This window comes from Podarcis liolepis (assembly GCF_965112155.1).
Source record: "Podarcis liolepis genome assembly, chromosome: 1".
Lineage (NCBI taxonomy): Eukaryota > Metazoa > Chordata > Lepidosauria > Squamata > Lacertidae > Podarcis > Podarcis liolepis.
Window position 1 is genome coordinate 128,189,786 of NC_139554.1, and position 18,231 is coordinate 128,208,016.

The 18,231-nt window shown below is 46.1% G+C and overlaps 1 protein-coding gene across 9 annotated transcripts in view; it reads right to left on the minus strand.

The window, feature by feature from the left end:
* PIKFYVE (phosphoinositide kinase, FYVE-type zinc finger containing) overlaps positions 1-18,231 on the minus strand; it is a 95,740-nt gene that overhangs the window by 16,910 nt on the left and 60,599 nt on the right. For all 9 annotated transcript variants that reach the window (XM_083471593.1, XM_083471591.1, XM_083471595.1 and 6 more), the window contains 11 exons: positions 17,313-17,484; positions 15,168-15,346; positions 13,468-13,581; positions 11,463-11,571; positions 10,174-10,328; positions 8,672-8,762; positions 5,508-5,568; positions 3,867-4,022; positions 3,213-3,333; positions 2,081-2,176; positions 513-596 (listed from right to left, as the gene is read on the minus strand). In XM_083471593.1, coding sequence (XP_083327719.1) covers positions 513-596; positions 2,081-2,176; positions 3,213-3,333; positions 3,867-4,022; positions 5,508-5,568; positions 8,672-8,762; positions 10,174-10,328; positions 11,463-11,571; positions 13,468-13,581; positions 15,168-15,346; positions 17,313-17,484 — 1,338 coding nt within the window. The remainder of the gene's footprint in view (positions 1-512; positions 597-2,080; positions 2,177-3,212; positions 3,334-3,866; positions 4,023-5,507; positions 5,569-8,671; positions 8,763-10,173; positions 10,329-11,462; positions 11,572-13,467; positions 13,582-15,167; positions 15,347-17,312; positions 17,485-18,231) is intronic.

Below are 18,231 nucleotides of genomic sequence, written 5' to 3' on the forward strand. Positions count from 1 at the left end.
CCTGTAGACCTGAAGGAGCGTCTCCACTCCCATCGTTCAGCCCGGACACTGAGGTCCAGCTCCGAGGGCCTTCTGGCAGTTCCCTCACTGCGAGAAGTGAGGTTACAGAAAACCAGGCAGAGGGCTTTCTCGGTATGGCACGTGCCCTGTAGAACACCCTCCCACCAGATGTCAAGGAAATAAACAACTATCTGACTTTTAGAATACATCTGAAGGCAGCCCTGTTTAGGGAAGTTTTTTAATGTTTGATGCGTTACTGGGTTTTTAATATTCTGTTGGGAGCTGCCCAGAGTGGCTGGGGAAACCCAGCCAGATGGCTGGGTTATAAATAATAAATTATTATTATTATAGAAAAAATGTGGCTGTGAAGAAAACCTGGTCACAATGAAGCTCAGCACACTGACCATAAAACACTGAACAAAAAGTGAAGTTTCTAGTCAATCTGAAGGGTGTCAGGGGACTTCTGCAGTACTTCACTGCTCTGCAAGTGGATAGGTAGCAGACTGTCTCACCTGTTAGTTTGGAGTCCCTCTTCAGGATTGCTCTTCAGAGACACTTTGGATAATTCATCTAAGGCATTTCTGTATTCCTTACAGCTGAAGAGTAAAGCAAATGCGGTGTGTTATACCAACTGTCCAACACAGCTCAAAGTGTGGCAGGCAAAGAAAGAGGATTTAGGTTTGCGTCCTGAGCTAGAAGCACACTTGTGTCTGGACTGTGTCATTTCAGATTGCAGGTGAGGGCTCACGAGGTGGAATGCCCCACTGCAGAGCCTCCATATAAAAAATGGGCATGTCAGAGAGAAGGTTTAATGAGACTGTTTCTTGGCATGCTAGTTTTCAATGGGGGGGGGAGTTTATTAGGGGTGGGGGAGAAGGTACATAAGAACATTCAACCATGTGAGCCTCATTCAACCTGAAGTGATAAGGACCCAGATACTCGGGAGAATTTTTAACTGCTTAATTAAGACACAATTAAGAGCTTCTGCTAGTGCTGTGTCTCTGGAGGCCCTAACTGCATGTAAAAGGTAAAGGTAAAGGGACCTCTGACTGTTAGGTCCAGTCGTGACCGACTCTGGGGTTGCGGCACTCATCTCACTTTATTGGCCAAGGGAGCCGGCATACAGCTTCCAGGTCATGTGGCCAGCATGACTAAGCCGCTTCTGGCGAAGCAGAGCAGCGCATGGAAACGCCGTTTACCTTCCCACCGGAGCGGTACCTATTTATCTACTTGCACTTTGACGTGCTTTCGAACTGCTAGGTTGGCAGGAGCAGGGACCGAGCAATGGGAGCTCACCCTGTCATGGGGTTTCGAACTGCCGACCTTCTGATCGGCAAGCCCTAGGCTCTGTGGGGTAAAAGTGTTACTGGTTTTACTTTTAGCCTGCCTCATCAAAAAACGTTCAAGCTTTTTTACACACGCACACCTGTCAAATGAACATCAGAAAGCCCACTCTTCAAAGCATGCTAAAGTCACTTGACATAAAGCCAGCCATCAAAAGGTCACTGGGTGTTTATGTAAAATGCTCAGGCGTGGCTAATTGTCAAAGGCAAGAGCTCCATTAGCCTCACCTTCTAATGTACCTAATGTACTACTAAAGGTAAAGGTAAAGGTACCCCTGCCCGTACGGGCCAGTCTTGACAGACTCTGGGGTTGTGCGCTCATCTCACTTAAGAGGCCGGGGGCCAGCGCTGTCCGGAGACACTTCCAGGTCACGTGGCCAGCGTGACATCGCTGCTCTGGCGAGCCAGCGCAGCACACAGAAACACCGTTTACCTTCCCGCTAGTAAGCGGTCCCTATTTATCTACTTGCACCTGGGGGTGCTTTCGAACTGCTAGGTTGGCAGGCGCTGGGACCAAGCGACGGGAGCGCACCCCGCCGCGGGGATTCGAACCGCCGACCTTTCGATCGGCAAGCCCTAGGTGCTGAGGCTTTTACCCACAGCGCCACAAGTCTCTAAAATATTATGGATCTTAGCAATATTCTTCATTGCAGATGAAAGGATACAGAGGAGGAAGCACTTCATTTCCCAAACGTGTCGGTAAGAAGAATAAACCAAAACACAGCAAACCAACATACCTGAGAGCAAAGGCTATGATGGAGCTTGGTTCCTTTTCACAGACGGCAATAGGGACACGTTCGTGCTCATACATTAAGTAATGCTTGTCAGGCTCACTGAATTGAGAAGACAACAGATTAAGCTATAATATATTATACGTTCAAGAACAAGCAATTCTACATTAACAGATCTGCCAGCCAAAAAGATAGCCGATAAATAAACTTTTCTTTGTTCAGGCTGTAGCAACGCAACTGGAGTAGAGCTGAATTGTCAAACTGTAATAGTTTTCTACATATATATATTTCTATTCATGTTACAGATGGATGTGTGTTTTGATTACAGTCATACCTCAGGATGAATACGCATCAGCTAAAATATTTTCGGGTTGCGCTCCGCGGTGACCCGGAAGTAACGGAGCGCGTTACTTCTGGGTTTCGCTGCTTGCACAGACGCTCAAAATGATGTCACGCGCATGCGCAGAAGCAGCGAAACATGACCTGTGCATGCGCAGTCTCGTCTTACGTTCGCTTCAGGATGCGAACGGGGCTCCGGAACGGATTCCGTTCGCATCCAGAGGTACCACTGTACTGTTTTTATGCTGATTGTGTTTCATGGGTATTGTTAACTACCCTTGCAACTGACCCAGAAGAGTGTGCTGTGTTTTGCAGAGGAAGGCTGCAGAAAATATGCAAGCAGTGCAGCTTTTCAACCCTTTTTAAACTAGCTAGAAGGACCATCGGATTTTACTAAAGGCCTTTCAAACCTGAGATCCTTTGCCAACCTGGTGTATTTTTAGTTTGTTTTCCACCTCGTGACATTTTTGTATGAAAGTGTGGTGTGTGTGTGTGTGTGTGTGTGTGTGTGTGTGTGTGCGCGCGCGCGCGCAATAAAGAAGACCTTTTAGTGGCTGTTAGTAGGGGCCACTAGGCAGCCATCCCTGCGCTAAGCTTGGCCTAAGAGCATTCAGTTGGGTACCTCTGACTATTACTCCATAGGAGTGTTTATGAACATCATTTCACACACCCCACAATCAAATGTATAAAGATAAGCAGCCCTGCAGCCAACCACATGCAACACAGTCAAGACAGCAAAATTCGGCTACCTGGAAAAATACATGGTGCACTGCTCCTAAGTAGTGTTGATTGTACTTACAAAGGGGATGGGATGGGACTGTAGCTATTTCCAGGTAACAAATTGGCTAGGATAGCTTTCATGGTGGACTTTTCTTTCACCTGGCTGTCTGTGGACCCCAGCAAATGCCCATCAAAGACATCTGGAAGAATAATAAATCATACGTCTCTCAATATTGTTAAAACACCAGAGTTCCAAGATTTGCTTATTCTGGGGACGTTCAGAAGTCACCTGTTATCTCTATCGTATTGATTGGTTCAGCTATTAAATTATTATCCAGTAACGCCACTGCTTCTAGCAAAGAGATCACTATGATTTTAATATACCTCACAGTGCCAAAAATCAGTCTCAAGGCTTTTGATAGTCTTGTGCTTGAGTCAACGTGAACAAAATGTACATGTCTAAAAAATCCTCTGCAGTTCTGAAAAAAGAAGGCATAAGCCTACAAAACCTGAATGCTGAAAATGGCAAAACTGTCAGTGATGCTGAAATGCAACTCCCTCCTCAACACCCAATTTTTGCTCACATAGTACACGTAGAAAGGGCATGTGCTAAAGGAAGAAATGCCAAGCCTGCCATGAAGATAATTCATTGAATAAATGCATTTTTGGTTACGTGGTTCAGCCGGCAGGAGGGGACGGGGAAGCAGAACAAAGGCACTACTGAGGATGGTACCTTCTGAGCCGCTAGCCATGTCTGCTTCTGACTGTGCGTTGGCAAAAGAGGTTCCTCCTGTCAGTTGGTCCGACACGACTTCCAGAGGGGCAGGGAGCTGGAGAAGGGAAGAGCTTGTGGAGCTTTGGCTCGACAAGGTTGTCAAGAAACGGTCCTCTGCAAAATGGGGACGGGGGGTGGGGAGAACCATACACCCAGTTAATTACTTAAAAGCTGACCCAACATACAAGCCGCATATTTCTGAAGGCATTCCCTATTCGCCTCTTGAAAATTATTTAGCATAGGTTGGAAAAAGGAAAATGGGCACACAAATAAGCATCCCTCCCATTTTTATCACTTGCATTACCCTTCATCTGCAAGAGGAACCAACCAGTTCTTCCTATTATCTATCTATCTATCTATCTATCTATCTATCTATCTATCTATCTATCTATCCATCCATCCATCTATCTCTATCTATCCTTAAAATTCCAAATAGCTAAACTTGTAGAAAAATGAACGTTGCAGTAAAAGGCGAAATGAACGTTGCAGTAAAAGGCGAAAGACTTTAAATAAAGAGGACTTTTAAAAAAATAAATAAACAACAGGTAACAGCCAGGGTCAGGAGAGAGAAATAAGCTCATAGGGATATCAGTAAGAGCATTTTCTTAGCCGGAGAAAACCAAGATGCGGAAACTAAAAGAAAATGAGCTGAGATTTAGGCTTGGGTCTTCTGATGCCAGCTTATTTACTCCTGACCACGCATCATGACAGAACAGTCCAATTACACTGAAACAACCTTGCAATCTAAGATCTGGGGACTGAATTATTTTAAAAACAGAGATCTCAGTGATGTTGCACTGAGAGTAAAATGGGCATTTTCTTCAGCTCACTGTCAGGCCTGCACAACTTGCGGCCAAGATGACTGCAGCTCACTATAGCCACAAATGGCAGCCTACCAGGTATTCAGCAGCCCCCTCCCCCCAATTTTCCTGCCAACCCGGGATGCAGTGGTCTAAGGGGGTCACAAGTTGTGTGGGCATAGCTTAAATAGAGACACTGAATGAACCTATTGCTCAATTCTAGGCAGTGTTCAAATTATGGGGCAAGGGAGGGGAGTCTGCCATTAAATCAACAAGCACTGCATGGCAGTGACACACAGCTAATAATTAGCCCTTTGAACTCTTGACCAGTGAAATCTCTGCACCAGCCAGACACTCACAGGAGGAGTCTGACTTTATTCTTGGCTGGAATTTTCAGGAATTTTTTACTTGCTTTGTGAGAATATGAAAGGGGTGACAGCGTACTGCAATGGAAACAAATCAGTGTGATATTGTGGGGACGCTAAGCGTTCCAAAAAGCGGATTTAAGTAAGCATAAGGGTACTGTGCAAAAGGACATTTCCATTTCCACACAAGACATTTCCTCTTCCTCATCTAACCCAAGGAATATTAGCCTTTAGTAATAAAGTAAGGTAAAGGTAAAGGGACGTCTGACTGTTAGGTCCAGTCGCGGACGACTCTGGGGTTGCGGCGCTCATCTCCCTTTACTGGCCAAGGGAGCTGGCGTAAAGCTTCCAGGATGCAAGCTTACTGAGGAGCATTCAGAGGCAGCTTAACAAGTAAATGAAAGGCTGAAGTTTCTTAGAGAAGGCAAACATACCTTTCTCGCCATTTTGTAGCGCTGGAGAAACATTGCGAGGAGAGGCATCCATTGAGCTGATCTGTGGAATAAAAAGTAATCTGCATTTGCCTGTTCTCCCTTGGACTCATTGGAGGCAATACGGATACCAAAACTTACACTGATACTTGCTACCCAAAAGTTACCTTGATGATTAAAGAAGCAATGCCTAATTCTGGTTTCCCCTCTTTCACAAGCTGGACCCTTAACTCCAATGAAGACTAACCAAAAAAAGTTACTCTGTTCATTTTACTGTAAAAACTGCAGTGGGCTTCAGGGCTGCACACCTTTGCGCACTTATTTGGAAGCAAGCAAGAACATAAAAACACAAGGAAAGCCCTGCTAGATCAGACAAAAGATCAGTCAACTCCAGCATCCTGCTGTCACAGGGTTCAATCAGAGGCCATGGGGAAACTGAGTTCCTCTCATTGGACTCACTCAGTGGGACTTGCCTCCAACAGGAATCATGCTCAGCGCCGAGCCATAAAATCAGAAGACAAAATAATCCCTGGAGTTTCAGGCTGTCATGCAATCTGTCAGCCCGCTTACTTGCATCACCCAGCAAGTCGGCTCATCAGCACCTGCATGGTGGGAACGCAACTACCGTATTTTTTGCTCCATAAGACGCTCCTGACAATAAGGCGCACCTAGTTTTTAGAGGGGGAAAGCAAGAAAAAAAAATTCTGTGCAGAGCATGTAAGTGGCTCTGGCTTTTCTTGCTTTAAAGCAAGCAAAGGGAGAGTCGCTTACACGGCTTCTCTCCCACTTTGCTCAGCTCTCACTTTGCTTGCCCATCCCTCCTCCTGCCTCGCTGTAAAAGAGGAGGAGACACCGGGACAGGGGCTTTGCTTGCTTTACAGTGAGGCGAGAGGAGGGATGGGCAAGCAAAGTGAGAGCTGAGCAAAGCGGGAGAGAAGCCGTGTAAGCGGCTCTCGCTTTGCTGGCTCTCACTCTTTCTCTGCTGTCAGCAGAGCAGCGCAGCACCTCTTGCTCTTCTGGCTTCCCAGCGAAGCTGGAGGAGGGACGGAAGGGAGCCCTTACAAGGAGCCTCTTCTGTCCTTCCTCCCCGCTTTGCTGAGAAGCCAGCAGAGAAGCCAGACGCGCTGCGCAGCTCTCGCTCTTGTTCTGCTGGCTTCCCAGCGAAGCGGGAGGAGGGATGGAAGGGGGCCCTCACAAGGAGCCCCCTCCATCCCTCATCCCACTTCGCTGAGAAGCCAGCAGAGCAAGAGCGACAGATCATAGAATCCTAGAGTTGGAAGAGACCACAAGGGCCATCGAGTCCAACCCCCTGCCAAGCAGGAAACACCATCAGAGCACTCCTATGGTTGTCAAGCCTCTGCTTAAAGACCTCCAAAGGAGGAGACTCCACCACACTCCTTGGCAGCAAATTCCACTGTCGAACAGCTCTTACTGTCAGGAAGTTCTTCCTAATGTTTAGGTGGAATCTTCTTTCTTGTCGTTTGGATCCATTGCTCCGTGTCTGCTTCTCTGGAGCAGCAGAAAACAACCTTTCTCCCTCCTCTATGTCAAAACAAAAAAATTCCTTCCAGTAGCACCTTAAAGACCAACTAAGTTAGTTCTTGGTATGAGCTTTCGTGTGCATGCACACTTCTTCAGATACATCTTCAGATTCTGTGTATCTGAAGAAGCGTGCATGCACACGAAAGCTCATACCAAGAACTAACTTAGTTGGTCTTTAAGGTGCTACTGGAAGGAATTTTTTTGTTTTGACTATGGCAGACCAACACGGCTACCTATCTGTAACCTCCTCTATGTGACATCCTTTTATATATTTGTACATGGCTATCATATCACCCCTTAACCTCCTCTTCTCCAGGCTAAACATGCCCAGCTCCCTTAGCCGTTCCTCATAAGGCATCGTTTCCAGGCCTTTGACCATTTTGGTTGCCCTCCTCTGGACACGTTCCAGTTTGTCAGTGTCCTTCTTGAACTGTGGTGCCCAGAACTGGACACAGTACTCCAGGTGAGGTCTGACCAGAGCAGAATACAGTGGCACTATTACTTCCCTTGATCTAGATGCTATACTCCTATTGATGCAGCCCAGAATTGCATTGGCTTTTTTAGCTGCCGCGTCACACTGTTGGCTCATGTCAAGTTTGTGGTCAACCAAGACTCCTAGATCCTTTTCACATGTACTGCTCTCAAGCCAGGTGTCACCCATCTTGTATTTGTGCCTCTCATTTTTTTTGCCCAAGTGCAATACTTTATATTTCTCCCTGTTAAAGTTCATCTTGTTTGTTTTGGCTCAGTTCTCTAATCTGTCAAGGTCGTTTTGAAGTGTGATCCTGTCCTCTGGGGTGTTAGCCACCCCTCCCAGTTTGGTGTCATCTGCAAATTTGATCAGGATGCCCTTGGGAGCCATGGCTCCGGCTGCGCAGGCATCCCTCAGCTCACGACTGCAGCGGTAGCCGAGGGATCCCTCTGACGCCCAGTGCATTCGCTCCATAAGGCGCATAGACATTTCCCCTTACTTTTTAGGAGGAAAAAAGTGTGTCTTATTCAGCGAAAAATACGGTAACTTCTAGTGTGCGCAATGTTTTAGGAGCTGTGCTGGAAAAGCTCAGCCAGTGTCACATGTCCCCTCCAGAGACACTTCGGAGGCTCGGGAGGAGACACAAGCAACACTTGTTCATTCTGCGCACGCAAACCGGTCTCCCCTGCGAAATGTGTGCTGCTCCTGCATGGAGCTGTGCCTCAGCAGGCCTAGAACCTGAGTGGGGAGCCTGAACCCGGGTGGCCAAATGCAACTCTTGAGACTCTCCTCAGGCCACACCCTCTCCTTAGCCTGCTCTGGGCTCTCTCCAGGTGCTTCTGTCTGGCTGGAGCGTGTCCTTCAACTGCGCAAACGCCTCTTGCTTGGCCTGGACAGGTGGAGAGATGTGTGGGTGTATGTTTGCAGAAACCTGTGACTTTTCCATGGCTGGAATGCCTCCTACTGTACACAGGTGAGAACGGCACCTGTTCCTCTCTCCACTGTTTGCCCTTGCTTTATGCACCTCCGCCAGGTGGCCTAAGGTTACTCATGAAAGGGGGTGGGGGCCCCGGAGCTGGAAAATGTTCCCCACCCCTGGCCTAAGAAGAACTGCAGTTTCAAATTCATTACTATGAAGAACAGAAACCAGTACCTTGCTGTCTTCACCTTGCCTCAGTCTCCCAGGGCTAGGTGGCACTGAGGGGCGTTTCCGCCCTTTCTCTTGCTGGAAGAGATCTTGTAACCTGTAATAATAATAATAATTTATTATTTATACCACACCCATCTGGCTGAGTTTCCCCAGCCACTCTGGGCAGCTTTCAACAGAATATTAAAAATATGATAAAAGACCAAATATTAAAAAACTTCCCTAAACAGGGCTGCCTTCAGATGTCTTCTAAAAGTCAGATAGTTGTTTATTTCCTTGACATCTGGTAGGAGGGCGTTCCACAGGGCGGTTGCCACCACCGAGAAGACCCTCTGCCTGCTTCCCTGAAACCTCACTTCTCGAAGTGAGAGAACCGCCTGAAGGCCCTGGGCGCTGGACCTCAGTGTTTGGGTTTAACAATGGGGATGAGACGCTGCTTCAGGTATACTGGACCGAGGCCACTGAGGGCTTTAAAGGTCAGCACCAACACTTTGAATTGTGCTACTGGGAGCCAATGTAGGTCTTTCAGGACCGGTGTTATATGGTCTCGGCAGCCACTCCCAGTCACCAGTCTAGCTGCCACATTCTGGATTAATTGCAGTTTCCGTGTCACCTTCAAAAGTAGCCCCACACTACCTTAATGTTTACAACAGGGTAAACATTAAAAATGCTTTGATTCAAACATATATTTCAGTGGTTGTGAGGCTTAACTGTGAGCAGGATGTCTGTATGTTTAAAGTACAGTGGTGCCTCGCAAGACGAAAAGAATCCGTTCTGTGATTCTCTTCGTCTAGCGGTTTTTTTCGTCTTGCGAAGCAAGCTTATTGAAGGATTAGCGGATTAGCGCTATTAGCGCTATTAGCGGCTTATCTGCTGATCGGATCAGCTGATAAGCGGCTTAGCGCTATTAGCGGCTTTTAGCGGCTTATCTGCTGATCGGATCAGCTGATAAGCGGCTTAGCGCTATTAGCAGCTTTTAGCGGCTTATCTGCTGATCGGATCAGCTGATAAGCGGCTTAGCGCTATTAGCGGCTTTTAGCAGCTTATCTGATCGGATCAGCTGATAAGCGGCTTAGCGGCTTAGAAAAAGGGGGGGAAGGGGGGAAAAACCAGCAGGAACTCGCAAGACATTGTCGTCTTGTGAAGCAAGCCCATAGGAGATTCGTTTTGCGAAGCACCTCCAAAACGGAAAACTCTTTAGTCTAGCGAGTTTTCCGTCTTGTGAGGCATTCGTCTTGCGGGGCACCACTATAATGCCATCCCTCTCAAATTCACACTAGAGTCTACTTCAAAGACAGTATTTGCAAAGAAATCCAGTACTTTTCAACGCCTGTGACTGACAAATTGAAAGGGTAAAAACCCTTACTTTGTAGAGAAAGTCTATCTATGCCGCAGTACTGAAATTACGCACCAGCCAGAGCTATCCAATGGAGGGGGAAAATTGCAGGGGGCTATAATGGCTGGTGATCGCAGGAGCACCAGAAATTTAATAGCTGCCACTCACTCACCTGTTGTTCCAAGCTTGCAGCATCTCACAGAGGCTCTGTTTTTTGGCTATTAGAGATTCAGAAACTGATTGCAGCTGCTGAGGAGTGTCAAGGGACGAAGAAAGCATCCTAGCTTGGATTTTCTCTATCCAGTTGCGAAACTCGACTTCCTCCATCTGTCCAAGGACAGGGATACAAACATTGCAATGGCTCTTCTCGGGCAAAGACCTACCCATGACCTGTCTGCAATGTCTCCTCCTAGCAAACTATCAAACACAGATCAAACTTCCAAGAAAGGGAATGCTGAGTAGACAAAACCCATCTTTTCTTTTATATATAAAAAAACAGCACAGAAAGATTTACCATTATCGTGGCCAAGTACTTCAGCTACAACTCTGCCCCTCCCGCTACTCTTTTCTTAGAAAAAAATTATTCATGATTTCCAATTTTATACATTTCAATAATTTTACAATCATTTTAACATTTCAAAACTCAACTTCCTTCCCCCTCTTTCTGCGGTTCCTTAAATTTATTTTTTATATTTTCTGCATATTCCAAATTAATTTAACTTAAACATTCATTCATCTACTTTAAATGTATACGCTTATAAAACTGCAGGTTATTACAATAATCCTGCCAGGGTTCCTATCTGTTTATAATTTATTTGTAAATATTCAATAAACCATTTCCATTCTTTTATAAAAAGTTTGTTATCTTAATTTCTAATTTTTCCTGTAAGTTTTGCCATTTCTGCATGTTCCATAAGTTTTTGTATCCATTCTTCTTTCATCGGGACTTCTTCTGTCCATTTCTGGGCAAATAACATTCTTATTGCCGTAGTGGCATACATATAGTTTGGCTAGTTCTCTCCCTATGATTCCCAAAAGGAAAGCTTCTGGCTTTTTTTACAGATGTTATTTTAAACTTCTTTTTCAATTAATAATATATCATTTCCCACTACTCTTTATTGAGAGAGAACTCAAGAACAATGCCGAAAGTGCTCTCAGCTCCCCCAGAAGTTGTTGGACTACAACTCCCATCATCCCTAGCTAGCAGGACTAGTGGCCAGGGATGTTGGGAGCTGTAGTCCAACCACATCTGGGGGACCCAAGGTTGAGAAAGGCTGGCTGAGAGTGTAGAACAGCTGTCCTCCACACGGCATTCTCTTCAGCCTCATGTAAACTGCACCCTGGATCTGCTGGCTGTGATGCAAGAATCAGAAGCCTGCTATGTTTAGCAAACCGAGCAAACCTGTAACATTGCATATAATTAGTGTGCTTTTCCCCACAGAATACATCAAAATACGTTACCTCCTTTTGGGCAAAAAGATCCTCCATCTTCTCCTCTCTTGATTTGCTAAAAGTATCTGTTTTCAGAGAGGTGAGGCGCTCATCCACGGCAATATATACCTGAGACACCCTAAAACAATGAGGCCAAAGTTTGGAACGGAAATGCACACCTTTCAGGTTTTGCCACAATACACCCACATTAATCTTGAATACTATGGGATGTGATTATACACCTGTTGAGCCTGAGCTACTCTAGGCAGCTTCACACATGGCATATACGATACTTTGAGATAGCACAAAAGCACGGGTATCCTCACAGAAATGTAATTACGTGGTAAAACGCACGTGATAGCACATCTGTGCAGCTCATGGCTTTGGTTTTTTTTGAGGTGAGATGCTTCACTGCCCTGCAAAACTTTTTTGCAGAACTATGCAAAATGATAAAACAAAACAAAATGCTTGATTTCCTTTGCATTACACAAACGTAATCAGAACTTGGATTCTGTCCAAGTGCAAAATTTCAGCTTTTTAAAATATAGAGTACACACAGCCCTGAATGCATCATAAAAGGTAAAGATAAAGGACCCCTGACAGTTAAATCCAGTCGCAGATGACTCTGGGGTTGCGGCGCTCATCTCACTTTACAGGCCGAGGGAGCCAGCGTTTGTCCACAGACAGTTTTCCGGGTCATGTGGCCAGCAGGACTAAGCCGCTTCCAGAGCAGCACACGGAAACGGCATTTACCTTCCCACCAGAGCAGTACCTATTTATCTACTTGCACTTTTTGGCGTGCTTTCGAACTTCTAGGTTGTCAGGAGCAGGGACCGAGCAACTGGAGCTCACCCCATTGCGGGGATTCGAACCGCCAACCTTCTGATCGGCAAGCCCAAGAGGCTCAGTGGTTTAGACCACAGCGCCACCTGCTTTCCTACAAATGCATCATAGCTGTTGTCTAAAGGAACTATAAGGCATGTCAAAGCAAAGACTCCACCTATCAGAGGTAAACATTCTTGAATTGGGGTAGAAGGCTCTCAGAGTTTAGATTTTACAACTATCAGAACAAAGAGGTACACTTCTGAGATGCAAATGTGGATCTTGAACTAGGGGAAGGGCCAAGCAACATTCTTATCGCTTATCACGTCTCCCCACCAAGTCAGTCCATCTCACTGCCTCTTTGCTGAGAAGTGGCTGGAAGAAGGAACTTAAGGGGGATGTGAAGTTCTACCGACTGCAATATGTCAACACATTGTAATTACTTTTCATAATCAAACCCCAAATCTGTATAGGGTCAGCGATATATGACCTAGCTGTGCCCACAGGAATATCCCTGAACAGCTCAGAATATCCTGGAACACAAATCACAACTGCCACATCAGGAACAAACCACTGCGTTTCATTTGGAGCAAAACAAACTGCAATCCCTGGTTCAGGCATAATGCTAAGCAAAGGACCGCGGTTTGTTGCTCCAACCTGCTCTAAGGGAAAGAGGAAAGCAGGAGGCGTCTCATGGCAAGCCATGAATTATCAGTTATTGCAACATGAGAACACGACCAATCCAATGCAAGGCAATAGCAGTTAAAGAACCATAATGGACATGCCATTATCAGGTTAAAAGGTAAAGGGACCCCTGACCATGAGGTCCAGTCATGACCGACTCTGGGGTTGCAGCGATCATCTCGCTTTATTGGCCGAGGGAGCCGGTGTACAGCTTCCGGGTCATGTGGCCAGCATGACTAAGCCGCTTCTGGCGAACCAGAGCAGTGCACGGAAACACCATTTACCTTCCTGCCGGAGTGGTACCTATTTATCTACTTGCACTTTGACGTGCTTTCGAACTGCTAGGTGGGCAGCAGCTGGGACCGAGCAACGGGAGCTCACCCCGTCGTGGGGATTCGAACTGCCAACCTTCTGATCAGCAAGTCCTAGGCTCTGTGGTTTAACCCACAGCGCCACCCGCGTCCCATTATCAGGTTAGACATACACTAATCTGGAGGGGGAAGGGGAGAGAACAGGTGCAGATACTTACTTTTGAGAAAAATCCTTCAGGTCTTGAAGCATGGCAACCTTATGCGGAACCTGGCGTTTTATGTAGATCTTCGGATTTGGAACGCACACTTCTAGCAACCGTATAGGAGAATAACTAGGAAGAGAACATAACACATCTTCAAACTGGGCCACATTGTTAACACAGGCATCATTTTCTATGGTGTCTGAAATTCAGGACCCCTAAATTTTAACAAACTGATTTGTGAATTGCCCGTAAGACAGAATCAGAAACGATGGTTTGAGGAGGACTGGAAAACACCAGTTTTTGCTAATGGTGGTCATGCCTCCTGCACAAATATGGGAAAATAGAGAGGCTGGGATATGTTGAGTTGTTGGGTGCTAATATTTTATTCAGGATAAATAAACAAGAATAATTTTTTTGGGGGGGTAGCTTAGAAACTATGTTCTTTGTGTACCAGATTAAAAACAAGAGCGGGGTTTTAAAAATCATTCTTGAATGTTTATGTAATAATAATAATAATAATAATAATAATAATAATTTATTATTTGTACCCCGCCCATCTGGCTGGGTTTCCCCAGCCACTCTGGGCAGCTCCCAACCGAATATTAAAAACACAATACAGCATGTTGAGCAGAGCAATCCTATATGGAGCCGAGGAGGAAGGAAGAAATGGATCCATTGCCTGAGATGAAGCCCTGCCAGCTCTTGGTGGCCAAGGCAGAAGGCTGGTGGGTGTCTCTTCCTTCCTCTGTGCTAGGCCAACTCTAGGTTGGCATAGCTGAGGGGCCTGAGCACTGGTCCTCTCAGGGTATCTAAAGCTATCAGCACTCCACACCCAAAACGCCCTGTTTCAGGGTCATGTGCTACTGCAAACAGTAGCTTTTTGACCACCTGGGCAGAGTCAGGGTCTCTGCCACAGTGAGGCCCCACCCAACAGCCCTCTTCTCCAGGAGTGGACACTGGAAGACACCTACATGCCATTCTGACCGCCCGCCCTCCCCACCCCCCCAACACCATCGCTGCAGTGGATAGGTTACAACTCTTCTTAGCATGAAAACAAAAGGTGAAAGAAAAAATTACCTACATCAAAAGATCACCAAAATTTAGAATTATAAAATATTGTGATGATGTTTTGCTGACCCACTAAGATTATGGCTTGTGGGCTTTATGATTTGGTATTCCACACATCCTAACAAAACTAATTGTGTTTGATTGTTTTCTTTCCATTGTTCCGACTATGTTTCACCCTTATTTGCTTTACTGGCGAATTCTACTAAAAATAAAAGTTATTATTATTTTTAAAGGCTGACATGTTACTCCATATATTTATTGTATTTTTGATTGCAGGGGTTTATACAGTCATACCTAGGGTTGAAGTAGCTTCGGGATGAATATTTTCAGGTTGCGCTCCACGGCGACCCAGAAGTAATGGAGCGCATTACTTCCGGGTTTCGCTACTCGCGCATGCGCTCAAAATGACGTCATGTGCATGCACGGAAGCGACGAAACACGACCTGCGCACGCGCAGATGCGCACTTGCGTCTTATGTTTACTTCAGGATGCAAACGGGGCTCCGGAACGGATCCCGTTCGTATCCAGAGGTACCACTGTATGTACAGTATTTCTTAAAATAAAAAGTAAATAAAATCAAATCAGGCCACTTATCTCCTGAATTTGCAGAGGGAGGCAATAAACCTTTGGAGGGAAAGCCTTCTTACCTGAAAGAGGCCACCATCTGATTGTAAGAGAAGTACTGGTGGTAGTCATGATGTATGGAGTGGCCACAAGGCTCCGCGTTGGCCCTTCGGGTGTATTGGTGCCCGTAAAAGCGCAGCTCAAGGTATTTGGCAAAGGACATGGACCAGGAGTCATTGGAAAGCGGAACTACTGGTGTTACCTGGAAAAAAGTTAGTGGTTTTATCTGAGCACTTTGGCGACACGCAGAAAAATCCATCCAAGCCACATCTATGACTTAACATGAGCTTCAGCAGTTCTTGGGTGTGACTTAGAATCTACAACACGCCCGTGCATAGCTTTGATTTATGTAGGAAGGAGTCAGCAAAACAACAAGGCCAGCACACCTCTAGATAACAGTGTCACTGGGACAGAGGTAGCAAATGAAACTGCTGACTTGGAAGTCTGGCTGCAGAAAAACACAATTCTCAAAAAGCACAAATAGTCCATATTGTGGCGCACTCTTTCACAGCATGAAAGCACTGCTGGTGCAGTCTGTTCACATCGATTTATTATGCTGCTTATTGCTAGGAGGTCTCCAGTTGAAATATCACTTCTGCGCATAAACATATAGGATGGGGCTTAGGCAAGCTGCTATCGCCCAGCCTCAGTCGCCCACCTGTATTATGGGTATACTGTTCCTTGGCACACACTACTTTAAGAACTATGAAGTACAGCAGAAGATTAGAATATGTAAACAGTGTAGCAAAAATGTAAAGTATCATATTCAGGCCTACTAACTTAATTTTAAGTTCAAATGCAGTATTTTTATACAGTGTAACAGAAATGATTTCACGTGGAAATGCAAAGTCTCTCTAACAAATGCTAATTGCCAGAATCGGTTTAGTCATGCTGGCCACATGACCCGGAAAAGCTGTCTGTGGAAAAACACTGGCTCCCTCGGCCTGAAGCGAGATGAGCACCACAAGCCTTTGACTGGTCTTAACCATCCAGGGGTCGTTTACCTTTTTTACCTTTACCATTACTCTACTTAGAAAGCAGCTCTTTTTAAGAAGGGTGATCTTCACACATCACGAGTGGATAAGAATGCTGCCCCAGCAGTTCATGAATTATCAGCTCTTAAATTCCATCTTTGAGGGTTTTCTTCCCCTGCTCCCACAACAAAGGTCTGTCAAGAAGTCCAATCCATGTCTCATGGGCTGCAAAGCCAGTTCCAAAAGCAGTATTTCCTTGCCCCACAGGCGTGAATTCTGCTTCATATTAGTTTAGTATCCCACTGCGTAACACTAACCAGGTTCCCTCTTAAAGCCTGGATTTGCACACCCACCCCAAACTCTGGTTAAAAAAGGTAGAGAGACCCTGACCATTAGGTCCAGTCGTGACCGACTCTGGGGTTGCGGCGCTCATCTTGCTTTATTGGCTGAGGGAGCCGGCGTACAGCTTCCAGGTCATGTGGCCAGCATGACTAAGCCGCTTCTGGCGAAGCAGAGCAGCGCACGGAAACGCCGTTTACCTTCCCGTCGGAGCGGTACCTATTTATCTACTTGCACTTTGACGTGCTTTTGAACTGCTAGGTTGGCAGGAGCAGGGACCGAGCAATGGGAGCTCACCCCGTCGAGGGGATTTGAACCGCCAACCTTCTGATCGGCAAGTCCTAGGCTCTGTGGTTTAACCCACAGCGCCACCTGCGTCCCTGGTTAGAACTGTGCAAATTTGAACACTAAGCTAGGGGAAAGGGATAAATTGGAGGTTTTTCCTGAGAAGGGCAGTCTTTTCATAACAGAGTCCTGTAGGTAGTCACTATTAACTTGATAGTAAAACAATACAAACGGTATTTGGTACGATTAAACAAAGTTTTTGACAAGAGAATGAAGGGTACAAGGCTTAAATTTGCCTTGAATCACAATAAAGACATCTTAATTAAGGACATGCAACCTTGCCCTTCACAGATTACTTTGAATTAAAGGCAGGAACTTAGAAGAAAGGTGGCCTTTGTGTAATTTTTGTGTGTTCAGCTTGGACCCCACCTCCATGTTTCTGGCCCCTGCCTGCACCTTTGCTAAGCAAGCATCCACACTCAAAGTCCACTTCGTGATACAAAAGCTTGTGATAACTGACTCACCAAAACAAAACAAAACCACCACCGCAGAACGGAGATCTCTCATTACCTGCTTGCACATCCTACACCAGGAGTAGGTAAGAATCGTGTGCTGATAGCCCGGCACTGGGGAGTCCAGTTCCTTCAGTATGATCTGGACGCAGCCTTGCCCGTGGACAAAGCGACGGATGTGGTGCACCATTGGGGTATCGCAGAACATGCTTGGGCACTGGTAGGAAGGCCTGGAAAGAACAAAGGACAAAAATGTGAAGCAAACATCTTTCACTTGGCAATCCTCTTCAGTCCGTTGCAGGGGCAGGAAACGGAGGGATCCCCAGGAGTTGCTGGACTACAACGCTCAACTGCTTTGACACTGGGGAACTTGCAGTTTTGCAAGGGCCACAAACGGCTCCGCCTGCATTTGTGAGGAGTCAGAACTTTGAGTGTGGCAGCAGCTGTGCTTTGTGAACTCCCTGCTTACTGACGTAATAATAATAATAATAATAATTTTTTTATTTATATCCCGCCCTCCCCAGCCGAAGCCAGGCTCAGGGCGGCTAACAACAATAAAATAATACATTATTTTAAAATCATTTTGTTATAAAATTAATTAAAATCAAATTGATGGCAACCATTGGGCTAGAGTTCTGTGAAGATTGCCAAAGGAGGGAGTCAGGCTGTGCCCTGGCCAAAGGCCTGGTGGAACAGCTCTGTCTTGCAGGCCCTGCAGAAAGATGTCAAGTCCCGCAGGGCCCTAGTCTCTTGTGACAGAGCATTCCACCAGATCGGAGCCACAGCCGAGAAAGACCTGGATCTAGTTGAGGCCAGTCTAACCTCTCTGTGGCCTGGGACCCTCAGGATGTTTTTATTTGCAGACTGTAGGTTCCTCTGTGGGACATACCAGGAGAGGCGGTCCCATAGGTACGAGGGTCCTAGGCCGTATAGGGCTTTAAAGGTTAAAACCAGCACCTTAAACCTGACTCTGTACT